Source organism: Cydia pomonella, chromosome 23 (genome assembly GCF_033807575.1).
Source record: "Cydia pomonella isolate Wapato2018A chromosome 23, ilCydPomo1, whole genome shotgun sequence".
NCBI classification, from domain to species: domain Eukaryota; kingdom Metazoa; phylum Arthropoda; class Insecta; order Lepidoptera; family Tortricidae; genus Cydia; species Cydia pomonella.
The window spans coordinates 1,509,219-1,524,433 of NC_084725.1; the positions used below are offsets into that span (position 1 = coordinate 1,509,219).

Sequence of the window (15,215 nt, forward strand, 5' to 3'; positions counted from 1 at the left end):
CTTATTTACTGACAAATTGGTTTGACCAACTATATATATAATTGATTCCATATTAAAAAAGATCTGTGTAAAAAAGTTACATACTCATTAAGCTGGAAACATTATTTATTTAACATGGCAAACCTAAAAATACCAGTTTACTCAATGCATACATAGATGGCGCTGTTGACAGATGTAAGAACGAGAAAAAAGATACTTTTTACTCACTTTTATGTGTATAACTTGCCATTTATTAAAAATACTTGTTTTAATAGGGAGAAAATAAGTTATTTTTAAAATACGTGGTAACATTCATAATATTACTAGTAAGTTAAAACCTTAGTCTAAGAAAATTCAAGTATTTTTAGAAATAATATATAAAACATATTTACTGTCAAACATTTTACATACGGGTATCACATACGGGCAGTGACTACATACATGTGTGTATTACATTTAACGTTGAATTTAATAACTACATAAAGTCTGTCAAGCGATTTCCGTCAGTAGCAAAAGCAACAAATATAAAAAAATTAGGCGCGAAGGGTTATAGTCCCTCAGAAAATTTGAAATTAGCGCCTTTTCCTTCCGACAAACTTGTTTGAACAACTATATATTATTTGTAAAGTGTTCATTTATTACTACGCTATCTATTACAAATTAATTTTTTTAATAATATAAACCGGCAATACCAGTCACAAACACCTCACATCATTGGTCAGGCACGTGTCAATTTGCAATAATGTTGCCGGTAATTTAAAACTGTAAAGAATGTAAAACCTCACGAAGTTTCCTGGGTCAGGTACCTAACATTTATTTGGTTTGTCTAACAAATATAGAGACCATACCATAACTACATAAAAATAAACGAATCATAATATTTATCTCCCGAGTATATTCACCTAACGGGGAATATTTGTTTTATTATGGCAGCACAGGCTAACCCTTCAAAAGTGTCACTTTTCGATTGGTGATACAAGAAGCCGTGTCGCGTTATTTATGATGGCATAAAACGCGAATTATATGTGCAACTGTGTGCAATAAAGCGATATTTATTTCGCTTATTATATGTTTGCAACTCTGATGGTGCCGCTTAAATGTGTTGCGTGACCATATCGTTGTGATAAATGGGGAAATTAATGCATTTGTGTGTGGTTGTGTTGTGAGTTCCAATGGATCGACGATGTTCACAATCGGTCAGGACGCTCGTTTTCGACGATTCAGACTCTGATCTTCCTAAACATGGTCAGAAGAAAGAGCTGTCCTCGACCGCGGTGCCCTCATCGCTAAACCAGAGCGCAGAAGGTAGGAGTTATTAAAATATAGAAATGTTTTCGGTACCATGTGTACATATGAGTATAGAATAGTATGTTGTTGTATAGCTTTTTCAAGGTTTATCTGTACAGCTGTCAATGTGATTTTAATTGCGAGGGCGTGAGTGAAGGAACGCCAACGATTGGTCGGTTACGGTTATTATCATAAAACTTTCGACGCTTACACTCATTTTTTTTCTAAATCTACATTTACGACTTTGAAACTGTGTCAAACAGCCGCTTGAGAAACCGAGCGAGAGTTATTGTATAGCAGTTCATTGTATTCTAAATGCATTATCATACTGGGTTAGGGTAATTGTGTTAAATTAATGTGGGTAGATAATTTAAAAACAAACTATGAGTAATGCAACCTATTTGAAACCAGTTTTCTCCTTATACATGATAGAGACAGGCCTTATAGGGTGACCTTGATGAAATGAGGTCAAGAGTATGTTTCTAAACTAAATGAACAAATATAGATTGATATGACAGTTAATTTGCAATGTTACAAGGGTTCTGGCAATGTTACAATTGATATATCATGTGTCCTATTTTATCATCATGAGTATTATTTATTAGTGGCTTGTGGTCTGTATTTTGTTTGTGCAAGATTTGGTTTCCGTTTCAATTGATAAATTTTTATGAAATATAGTTACAGTAGAATCCGGATATAACGACCTTCAAGGGACCGGCGATATTATGTCATACCAACCGGATGACGTATAAAACGGATACTATTTACATATGTATGTAATTATGTATTAAACCGAACTTGACTAAATAATATCGACGCTAAAAACGGTTAGTCGTTATAAGCGACGTCGTTATAAATGAATTCTACTGTATATTTATATTGTATAAAGTGGTTTCCATACAGTCATACAGAAAATCAAAATAATGTAAATAATAGTACATTTCGATGCTAGTGCGGAAAGTATGTCATTACTTACAGTAGACTCGGGACGAGTGAAGAATGACATTTCCGCAATTGTATCAAACAACGTTTTTTAATACAGTTGTGAAAAAATAAGAAAAACAACAAGTAATTTTTTTTATGCATGTTCTATAAGACAAAAACAATTGTAAATATAAAACATTGTACCATTATTACCTAAGTATCGTTATTTACGATTATTTGTGTATCATATATTTAAATTGTATAAAAACAATATTGAATGTTGCCTTTGGAAACTTAAAACATGCTTGAAGAAAAAACGCCTCTTCTTTGACAGACATTTCGGCAGCTATTCTGTTCCATTCAGACAACGAGATTCCATTAAGAACGGTTTTTCAATATTCAATATTAAAAAATAAATGTGTTAGAATGATGAAGAGGTAAGTAATAAAATATGAAATATGTATATTTTCATTACTCTCACATTAACAGTAGGTTTTTATGTTGATTACGACTTTTAAAGGAAACTAACACTAACACACATCAATAAGTAGTCATGAATTGGAACATGTATAAATTTAAAAAAATTGGAAAAGTGAAAAGCACTAGTTCGAGAAAACCAAATTTCATTGTTTTCACAATTTTTTTACCACTCTCTCTTTAGCCCCTCACCCTTTGGGTGTAGGCCTCCTTCATTTTATGCCACTCACCACTCATTCTGTGCAACCTGGAGCCACTTCTTCCCCGCAGTCTTTTTGATGTCCTCGTCCCAACACATCTGTGGTTGACTTTGGGGAAGCTCCTCCCCGTATGGCGCATTTTACAACATTGGTGACCTTGCTCTGCTATCTCAGCCACTCATTCGTTTTACGGTCTCTCAATGTGATCCCAACCAGTTTCTCTCTCTACGAAAGATTAATAAAGCAGTATAAACCAATGATAATATTAACAGTTGATAACTATCAACATCTTATGGGGCTTGGTAGGAATCTAATCTTTATCTGAAAAATGATTGATATGGCAAAATACCTGATTCATATCTGATAATAATTATACATGTTTTAAAGTTTTAGCTATAGAGCTGTCTGAATTAAATTTGCACGAAACAGAACTTTGAAATCACAATAAAGTAGCACACACTTAAGATTCTGAAGGGAAGGGTTGCTGACAATTCTTGGACAGTCATTTGCGCCTAACCCCACTGGGGCCTCTTTAATTAGACCTCCGCATATGTTGAATTATTTTAAATCTGCTGTGTAGCTAAAAGCCAACATAATATGCTGGGGTGTCTAAAAACCCTGATGTATAGTTTATACTAATAGTTGTTATGGATCAGTGATCTGAAATAAATGTTTTTATTTTATTTATTTATTTTATTATATCCTGACATGTTAGGGGAAAGCCTCAAACATGGCAACCCTAAAATACGCATCTTAAGGGGGAAAGGAATTATTTAACTATCCAAGAAAGAAAATAGCATGAATTTAAGTTTTGTAAGTAAAACTTCTACTGACCCAAACTTCTTAGTATAACAATTTCCAATAACACAAACTAATACCAGACATCATATATGTTACTTGAATGTCAAATGTTATGTTATTTCAAAATGTTTTAAAATTCGCTAGTGAACAGAGTGATAAAGTTCAATTGTATGGCAGTGACATTTGTACAATTTTGCATTGTGTAAATAAACAAATGCTACAGGAAAACCAACAGCATTGTTTTCATTATGCTTATAACTTGAACTTTAATATTTTTGTAATGTTTGAAATCTGACGTCTGGCCTAGTGGGTAGTGTAGTGACGCTGCCTATGAAGCCAATGGTCCCGGGTTCGAATCCTGGTAAGGGCATTTATTGTGTGATGAACATAAATATTTGTTCCTGAGTCATGGATATTATCATTGTTATCTATGTATATATCTATAAACGTAAACGTACGTATATAGAATAAAAGAAGCTTTATTCAAAAATGCTTAGTTTAAACTTAACTAATAGTACTGATATATTATCATTATAAAGCGTCACTGAAATGGTCTCCTCTCAGCTTCATGTCAGGGAACCTTCTATATCGACGCATAGTACCCATAGTATAAGCTGTGCTTAGTGTGGGGTGGTGTGGGGGTAGGTCGATCTCTTATAATATTATTAGTATTATTAGATTGTCCCCAAATATTTATTTATTTATATTTATGATAACCTGTATTTAAACACCAATTAACATGTGTTTGATTGTTCAAGTAAAATTATCAACTTTCATGTTTGCATGCTACTTCCTATTGACACATGCGTGTAGCCGTACGAACAGAACAAAACAAGGATGTTTGTATTTTGTAAAGAACAATGAATGTTTTGGAAAAGTGCTTATTGCCTCTGGAAGTTTATGCCTAGGTTTTGTAACCAAAACGTCGAAACATTAAGTTCACGTCAGGGTTAGGTTCGAAAACATTAAGTTTTGCTATTCTTCAGGGCCTTAAAGCATTTAACCAGCCGGAGACGCCTTGTCCAAGGCTCGGAAACTGGTTAAACTTCTAAACCGTTATCATGTACTTGGAGCAAAACCTTTTAATTTTGATTTCGCTCGAAAAACCGTTATTTTTAAACCGGTTTTTATGAGAACAGTTCTAGTCAAATTAACCGGTTTAGAGCAATAAAAACCGTTTTTTTTCTTATGTCGGTGTCCATGTTTATGTGGCACACCAACAGGCCGGCCGGACGTTTCGTCGCTCGTCGAATAAACTGTTTTTTAGGTTACAATAAAGTTCTTAAAACGTTGGCGTTCTTATAAAAGTTCAGAGAAAAACCGAAATAAACCGGTATTTACCGGTGTTTTATAAACCGGTTAGGAGCCTTGGCCTTGTCTGTAATAAAACAGTCTGCTGATTTTTGCGGGTGAGGGGCACGTCAAATGTTTTTTTTTTATACTACGTCGGTGGCAAACAAGCATACGGCCTGCCTGATGTTAAGCAGTCTCCGTAGCCTATGTACACCTGCAACTCCAGAGGAGTTACATGCGCGTTGCCGACCCTAACCCCAAACCCCTCGTTGAGCTCTGAAAACCGCAGCCAAATAACACTTGATCCTACTCATAGTGTTGTGTTCCTGCCGGTGAGTAAGGTTGCCAGAGCTCAACGTCAAATGTATGGCAACTTGTACGTAACGTTGTACGTACGTAAAAAAAATGAAAAAAAAAAGTATGACGTGAGTATGACCATTGGCCAAGGTTTTCGTTCTTTAAATGCTCTAAGTTCAGGGCATATTATAATGCATTTAAATGACAAAAAAAAACCACCGAGCTGATGAATTTTACTTCAATATTGATCAAATAATAAACACAAACAGTAGAACCTCGCTAATACGGACTGGCAAAAAACCGAATTTCAGAGGTTTCCGGATAATCAACTGCAACATTTAATGTATGTGATATAAATACACATATTACTTTGATGAAAGTATGTATATAAAACACTAACAGTAAAAAATATAGTGAAGTATATATATATATATCACAGTATATTTATTATATTATCTTCTGCTTTATATTTTCATACTTCATTTCGATCGAATGCACTGTTAGTCGAAGAAGAAATTTAAAAAATTCATGACGCCCGCGTCTAGTCCGCCCGGATTACAGGGATCACCGGAATAGCGATTGTCTAGTGTACATACATACCTAGCCTACCTACCTAGGTTTATAACTGTGACTGACCTGCCAACCGGGTAAACACATGCACTATCTACGATAACAGCCGTCATATGACCAATCGATAGTGTCGCATTGTATCGATCTATTTACCTCCAGCTACCTAAATCAAAACATTTTATCTCAACCACATCACCAGTCTAACTTGACCTCTCGTTCCATTATGTGTAATAGTGGCTTACATCGAACATTGATAGGTAGAGGCACTGCACCCCATATGCGTTATTGACTTCCCCAGCTTGTCTGAGTCGAACCGTCGAGCCTTCCGCAAACCACTTCGCTCGTTCGTATATTTACATTGACATATTATATATAAGAAAAATTACGAGAAATAAGAATGGGGCCAGTCCTACGGTGTCACGCACACGAATTCGAGCCAATCGTGCAGTCGAACCCCACAACGCAATTGCTTGATGAGTTCGCATCACGCGCGCAATTGGTCGCTACTAGTTTCGTTAGACTGCACGATTGGCTCGAATTTGTGAGTGATACCACTGAACCAGTACCATTCTTAGTGCCCGTAAGGCTCGTCCTTAGATATTGTGACAGTCCAAATTAAAAAGGGACCTTACGGCGTTTGGCGCTTCCGTAACGTAGTACCGCATTAGTATTGAAGCGCCGCTAATAGTGGTGTAAGCGCCGACCGCCATAAGGTCCCTTTTGATTTGGACTGCCGAGTGCCACATATGTCAATGTCTATTTACCTCTGTATCGTTCGAATATGCAAGAACGATAAAGAAGTTTAAGTACCCCAAAAACTGCTCTATCTTTTATTTTAAATCGTCGTATAGTAATCATAACACAAGCCTTATTGAGCTTACTATGTGTCTAGATTTTTGTAAGATGTCCCATAGGGACCGTGCGCATTGGAGGATCTGCCATCTTGTGGCCTGAATCGGAACAATAAACATGTACATTCACACGTCACGTGTTTTCTTTGTACATAGTAGGTTCTGCCATCTTGTGGGCTACATCGGAACAGTAAACATCACATTTACGCCTCGCGCCAAAAATCTGACGGCTCCTGTGCTGCCTCCTACAGTTCATGCACGCTCCCTATAGCATAATTATTTTATAATAGTTATACTGGTCGCTTGAAAACTTGGCTCGCACATCTAAAACGAATACATTTGGGAACACATAGGCCAGTAAATGACACGCTCGCTTATCGGACGACCCCGGATTCTGTATCAGCTACATAAAGTACACATTTATAGACTGTTACGTAAATGTTTACCATTTGTTTTGAGATAGAATATTTCCGAAATTCGGGGTTACAAGATGGTACACTTAAAAGTGCAAAAATATGTCGTCAAATGTACTGTCAAGGAACTTGATTTCTGTACAATTTCTTACTTTGTCACCGTGACAATAACATGAGATCCCTAGCGGCTTTCATATTGTTTTCTGTGGTGACAAGGTAGGAATCATTGGCTGACATCAGTTTTTTTTGAATCTACACGTGCTCTACTGACTGAATTGTAGTGTTCAAAATAAGTTGATTTTATCGAAATTCGATGTTACACAGAAAAAGGGAAGGAGTAGGTAAAACTTTATATTTTACAGAATTATAAATGCAAAAAAACATTTAACATTCTAACGCCAGTTAGGTAACTTCAGCTTATTTCAAATTGCTGATGATTTCTTCTTTGCAATATAAATCACGTTTTTCAATTTTACTTATCCTAAGATACTCTCTCGATTTCATATTAAATAATAATAACAAACTCTGCATAATAAATCTAATAATATAATCTCAATATATATTTTCCGTTTGGAACGAGTTATACCACCTTGATTTCCCCTGACGCTTCTGACTAATACGCCTCGCTCTCTCTAGTACCGAAATGGAATATATGTCCATATCGTAGACAAACATAAGACTATCTTCCACTGAACGTTTGTTGTATCAACTAGTCACGTTCTAGTCCTATAGAAGCTTTTAACTAATTCAAGCACGCTAACTAACAGTTTGATAAAGTAAATAATAAAAACTGGGCAAGGGCGAGCTGTATAAAAAACTGTTTCCTTATTTTTCACGGTAAAAAAAGTCGTATACGTATCAGCGTCGAATCGAGTCGAATCGAATAATGCTTTTATTATAGTCTAGCCTCTGCTCGCGTAAGTCGTGCAATCGTATTTCATTGAATAATTGATATTGTACCTATTCGAATATTTTAATTAAATTGAATTTTATATTGCAAGATTGCAACTGAATATAGTAAGTAAATATTCTTTATTGCACCAACAATTATACATTTTACATACATGTAAAACTACAAATGAATTTTAAAGGAAAATAGAACCAGGTATCAACAGGCGGTCTTATCGCTAAAAAGCGATCTCTTCCAGACAACCTTTAGGTAGCAGGAAATTTAGAACTCATACAAAAGTCAACAGGTAGTGCAAGGAGCTAAATATGGAGACTATTAAACACAAACACACATACTACTTATATAAGTATTAAAACAATACCTAATATACTAATAAATATACAATATAATATAATACATTATATATATAATGCCTATTTTAATAATTTAATTGAATAATTGACATTGTACCTATCCGAATATTTTAGTAATTTTGAATGTTATATTGCAACTGAATAATGCCTTGGATTTATAACCTGACATGTAATATTTATAATATTATTAATAAATGACTATGACTATTGAAATCCGGTCAGCCGTTTTTGCATAAAGAAGAAAAAAGTTGACGTTTGACACGTCATTACCAAATTAAAATTTAGCTGGGCGGGACATGTTGCCAGGCAGAGTGATGGCATGTGGGCCAAAATGTTAACGAAATCGTTGCGGTTTTCGGACGAAAGGAGTGCCCGGACGACATTCGGAAGATTGCGGGTCACTTCTGGATGAGATTGACTCAGGACCGGGATAAGTGGCGTACTAGGAGAGAGGCCTATGCTCAGCAGTGGGCGATAAAAGGCTCATCGCACGAATAAATGCCCTTACCAGGATTTGAACCCGGGACCATCAGCTTCGTAGGCACGGTCACTACCCACTAGGCCAAACCGGTCGTCAAATTGGATACTTGACACAATATGTTGAATATTATAACAAAATTGAGATAGAATATGGATAGATAATGAGCCATCTATTATAATAAAAACATATTGAGATTTAATAAAATACAAGGGTCCACAGTCTCACAATTTTTTTTCGCTTTCAATAAGAAATAAGAAAATGGTGCCACTCGATTCCTTACATTTTATTGAAAAATAAATTGTATGACAACTATATACATAAAAGCAATATTTCAGGATCAAAATAGCAATTTTCTTGATCTTCCATGCATTTAGGACAGACTAATGTAATGTGACGTCGCATTACAATATTATTTTGTTAGAGGCGTTTCAATCGTCGCTTAACCAAGATTAAACATTTATAATTAAGTGTTAGTATATAGAAAGTGGCAATTGTCTACTGTATGCCTCGAGCCACTAATTGCTTAACGAGCCGCCATTAATTAGTTTAATTCAGTTCACGCCTGTTATAATAATTAGTGGAAACAGAACATTGTAAGTGGGCGAAGTTTGCCGAGTTTATATAAATACTGAAAAGATTGTACAAATGTACTGATTCTGGCAATAATATTTAATGTCAATAAAGCTTTTACACTGCTCACAAGGTTATGTCTGGATTGTTTACTGTCATATTTTCTATGTATTTGTAACACTAGCTCTAAGTAAATTTTTGTTACTAACAACTATGATGATGTATGATGAAAATGATTTGAATTGAATTGAAAGCAAATTCTAAGCGTTCTAAGACGTATAAACAGGAGCCCGTGGGTGAAGTATACGAAAAAAGGGGCTGCCCACATGGTGTAGTGCATCGCGTATGTTCGCCGAGGCCCATAGAGAAGAATTTGACGCGGTTATGTTAAGAGAATCGTCTCAATGATGGGCAGGCTTAGGGGCTGACTTAGTACCAACAGCATTCTGGAGGTCATTGCAGAGAGGCTTGAGAATCCTATACTGGCGCATTGTACTCGCAAAGTTACAGGATTTCTGAAATTTAAAAAATAGGTAATAAGGTATACTTCTTTGAGCCATTATCAAAGCCTGCTCGCAATGGTCTTAAGTGCCACAAACGCTAATGATACTTAAGTCCTTTATGCCAATTTCCACCATTTTCAAAATTTCTAAAAAAACGAAATGGCAGAAAACATATATATAACTACTGAACCTGCTCTCCAAATTTCACGAAAATCGGTTGAGAATTGCCACCTGTAGTTTGCCCGAGTCAAAACTTAGACCTTTTTGAGACCTACCTGACCTTCACTAACGCTACGGTCAATAAAAAGTATACAGAAAAGATACGAGTAAAGATGTGAATGTAGAATAGTTATTTACGATACAAGTGCAGAAAATAGGAAATTCACAACGAGTGGTGATAAATTGAAACGCCCGAGAAGAGAGTGTTTTAAATTGACACGAGTTGCGAATTACCTATTCGCACGTGTATCGTACAACGTTTTACAGTACATATGGCTCTTTAAAGTTTCGACATATGCACGGAAAGTGCTTCTTCCCGCACGTGCGGGAAAGTAGCACCATAGGTACTGTAAATTTATTTTCAAAGCCTATAAAATATATTCACATATCGATCAAAAACAAGATCCTAGTTGTCAAACATACGTTACGTAGGCTGACTAGCAAGGTTCTCATCCACTATGTTGCGTCATGCAATCCTTATGCAATTCGATTTGGTCACTATTTTACTAGTAGGGTTGTCAGCTACTGTGCCTAGGCACAGAAAAAATAATCGTATAGAATTCTCACTAAGTCTAAATCCGCGGACTGGACGCAAGCAGCACGTGGCGCGGCGAGCGGCAAATCAAAGCAATTCTAAGTGTAAGGCCTGACGGACTAAGGTGGACGCTCGAAGCGGAGCGTTGGGCGAGGCGTGCAGCGTGGCGTCGGACTTACAAGTGATTTGAGCAGCGTGCACTAAGGCCGCTCCTATACGTTTGCATGCACGCCCAACTCGACCGTCCACTCAGGCCTAACACTAAGTTTTACGACTTGGGTTGTCACAAATACTATGTCTAGGTTACCTTCAAAAGCATTGACCTAGACGTGACACATTAATTCTTCTTCGGATGCTAATTAAGCATAATTTGTTTATTTTTGATTGCAGTTCCACCAATAGGGTTGGCAATTATTGTCCAGGTCTAGGATATGTTCGGAAAACACCTCTTTGTATAGTCAATATTTCATTGGTCGGCGGGAAATTAGCATAATTGTAAATGTATTTCATGGTAAATTAGAAAATAATATATAGATAAAATTTAAATTCAAGCACAGACATCGTGCTCTAGTGCTTAAAACACGACCGAAGGGAGTAGGAGTACATATGGTACTATTTTACCGCTCTAGTGCGGTAATTAGCACTATACGTGCGTATGTCGAAAGTTTAAAACGTTGTACAATATACGCGCGAAAAGGTAATTCTCAACTCGTTTCGATTTGCAACACACACTCCCTTCGGTCGTGTTTTAATTTATCGCCACTCGTTGCGAATTTCCTACTTTTCGCACTTGTATCGTAATGTACTATTTCAATCATTACATAAATGCAACATCGGGTTCCAATTCTGAACTGAGTAAATCGTGCGTTATGCTGACAATGTCAGGGAATGACGATGTGTCGTTAACATTACTCTCCTGAGTTAATGGGATTATTTTTGGAACGCGTGAATATATATTATCTTGATGACAGCGGTTTTCATAGTGGAACAAACAAAGTAGTTTAATAAATAAATTGTCATACTTTCGTAATGTTTATTGATTATTTTTTATACATGATGGGTGCAAATAACCCTACCAACAGTAATCACGTCTTACTGACTACATACGTACATACTTACGTTACAAGTACATACAATTATTTTCTACAAAAGTTGTTCAACATTTTTTAGTTTCATTTTATTATTTATGGAACAATGATTATTTAGTTTGGTAACGGCGTCTTAGGTCGTTAATAATCTGTGGAGTGCGTGTCGTATAAATTTTTAATTTAAATATTTTTTCCCCCTGACTTTTCAGTCAACGTTTAACATGTCAAACGAGGTCCTTGCGTATCTGAGTTAGGATGAAAATGACGGTCTGTCAATGTCAAACCGGTTGCTGGCAAACAAGGCACACCCCTCGGGCACGGCCCCCGCATTTAAATATTACACATTATATTATATGCGTATAATAAATAAATAAGTTACTATAATAATCTATAAACCTAAACTTTATGATAACATTGATAACCATGACGTTTTAGCCACCGTATATACCAGCCAAACGAGGAGCAAGCGAATCTGAGTTAGGATGGACATGACGACCTGTCAAACCGGTTGCGAATTAGCTATAAGCTGGCACACCCCTAAAAAACGGTCGCATTTAAACATTGCACACTAAATTATATTCAAATAATTTGAAATAAAAAAATAGTCTATGAATCAAAACGATCACTGGGAAAACGTCTATTAATTTGATATATAATTTTTATACAGAAAAACTATCTCTAAAGGTCGTTATGTACATTTCGAATAAATATTGTTGGTTTATTTAACTGTATTTGTGTTATCACAAACATCCAGTTAAACATAATATCGGTTGGGATACGAGGTTAAATATATTAGTAACTAGTACCTGGGCGACCGAGTTTTGCTCGGTTATAACTATTTATTGTAATATGGTGGTGTATAGGTAATAATCTTAACTACAAAAAACAATAAAAATTAAAAAATTATATATAAATTTCAACATAAAAAAAAAAGTTAGTCACCGGGCGAGATTCGAACCCGTAACACTCGTTTAGCAGTCCGCGTCTTAACCCGCTGGACCAAACAGACAGTGGCCGGCAACACGAAATTAGCGACCATATTCTGCGTCGAAAGAAAAACGCATGAAAACTCGAAAAGACGCGTTTTCCCAAACATAAGACTAATCTAGATAGATTGTATACCCCCAAAAACCCCCATATACCAAATTTCAGCGAAATCGTTAGAGCCGTTTCCGAGATCACGGAAATATATATACAAGAATTGCTCGTTTAAAGGTATAAGATACGTGGGCTAGGATATTCTTACACAGATTGACTAAGTCCCATGGTAAACTCAAGAAGGCTTGTGTTGTGGGTACCCAGGCAACGATATATGTAATATACAAATATTTAAATACATAGAAAACACCCATGACTCAGCAAGAAACATCTATGCTCATCACCCTAATAAATACCCTTACCGGGTTTCGAACCCAGGATAATCGGCTTCATAGGATGTCACTACCCACTAGGCCAGACCATAAAAAAAATACAAAGCAAAATAACGAATTATATTTTTTATAAGATTAACTTAAGATCCTATAAAATGAAATTACATCAGATATCTGACTTTTTAGGTAGAGCCGTTTTATTGTATCTATTATCAAAAAATAACAAAAAAAGACTATTAAGTTATGTGTTATGTGTAAATGGTGTAATATAAATAATGTGTGTATAAGAATAGTATTTATTTGTGGTATAATTTGTAATTGTGTTTTTTAATTTTATTTTATTTTATTTTATTTGTAGTTTTAACTGTAAGATGTATTTGGACCCTGTCTGAAATAAAAGAATTTTATTTATTTATTATTATTTATTAACATGGTAAAATCCATCCCAAACCAATTTATGTAACGGCATTCTCATTACAAATTCGCACCTCGCTCGTACAATGAAAGTTCGCCAAAAAGCCGTTAGGTTTGAACTTTCCGATAAGTACTCGATACTAAAAACTCTGACTACTGATCGACCTTACGTCCATCCGATAAGGTTCACGATTCGTCAGCACGATGATACATATCGAGTATCGATCTGCAATAACTATCTAGGACACATTTTATATACATTCTATTAAAAAGTTCTTCGGCGTTTCGAAATTGTTGAAGTAAAAAAAAAATTAAGGTCATTTCAGAGGTTTTTAGGGTTCCGTAGCCAAATGGCAAAAAACGGAACCCTTATAGATTCGTCATGTCCGTCTGTCTGTCCGATTCTGTCACAGCCACTTTTTTCGTCGTATAATGATCGCGATTTCGCGATGTGAGCTGAAATGTTGGCATCAGAAAACCAATTTTGATAAAATACCGGACAAGTGCGAGACTCACTCATCGAGGGTTCCGTACTAATTTGTAGGTTTTAAATAAATAGTATATTTTTACAAGCTTTTATTTAACTTGCCCTGTTAGTATGTATGGGACAAATTTAGCAAGTTAAATTTGACCCACTTCCCGGTTTCCGATGAAGCTGAAAATTTGCATACATATGTATGTCGTTTTTAAAATTGTCTCGATGAGTATTAGTTGCCTGTGGAAAAAAAAGTACAGTCAGCGATAAAAGCTTGTACGAAAAATGTCATTTTTGCCAAAAACTAGTATTTGTTTTTTCGACAGATTGAAAATTTGACGGATTCGACAGATTGAAAATTCGTAAGACGGACACGTGACGTAGTCGTTGAATTTATGGATAGAAGTTGATTTTTCTGAGAGATAAACTTTTTAATGTTAAATAATTGTAATAGTTCTGAAGTGTTAAATTTTTAATGTAATATAAATTGTCATGTTTGTGTACGATAGCGCAATAAATGAATATTGTATTTTACCACATAAATGATAGTACTTTTATACTGATAATTAAAGCAATTCGTGCAAAATTATTCCCTGACCATTCCAGAATATCAAAAACGCACAACGTTAATATTCAAGTTTTCACTTCTGTCTGCACTCCCGGAGTGCAACCCGTTGTTCTTTTTTTATATTTGCGGTACAGGAACCCTAAAAATATTGGAAAAACATATTACACTAATATTTTGAATTAAAATAGTAAATTACCTCATACTGCTTTTTATAAATATTTTTGAAACCAGTTTACTCTTTCTGGTTCAAAATTTCACTGTCATATGTTTCTGGTTTCAACTCGGATCACTTTAGTACGGTTCCGGATATTCTCAGGAATATGATACAAGATCGTAACCACATATTAATTCAGCGTGAAGGGCGGTTTACAATCGAGAACAAATCGTGCGGTTAATATAAATATCTACACGATTTCACACCCTATTCCCCAGACTTAGGGTCCAAAACATAAAAAAGACTTTAGTCATGTCACGGCCATAGTAATGGGCCGTGAGCTAGAAATTATACAAATTCTGTTATTGCTGTCCATCACTTAAATCGGTTACATTTGAATTTGATACACTTATTGCGACCTAGCTCTTAAAACGCGTCGCTAAGGTTCATTTTTGCTTACTCTCTGTTGCACTAGGAACCGCT

The 15,215-nt window shown here is 35.6% G+C and overlaps 1 protein-coding gene across 1 annotated transcript in view; it reads left to right on the forward strand.

Moving 5' to 3' along the window:
* The first annotated feature begins 915 nt into the window (after positions 1-915).
* LOC133530814 (microtubule-associated serine/threonine-protein kinase 3) overlaps positions 916-15,215 on the forward strand; it is a 131,766-nt gene continuing 117,466 nt past the window's right edge. The window contains exon 1 of the mRNA XM_061868887.1: positions 916-1,284. Coding sequence (XP_061724871.1) covers positions 1,152-1,284 — 133 coding nt within the window. The 5' untranslated portion in view covers positions 916-1,151. The remainder of the gene's footprint in view (positions 1,285-15,215) is intronic.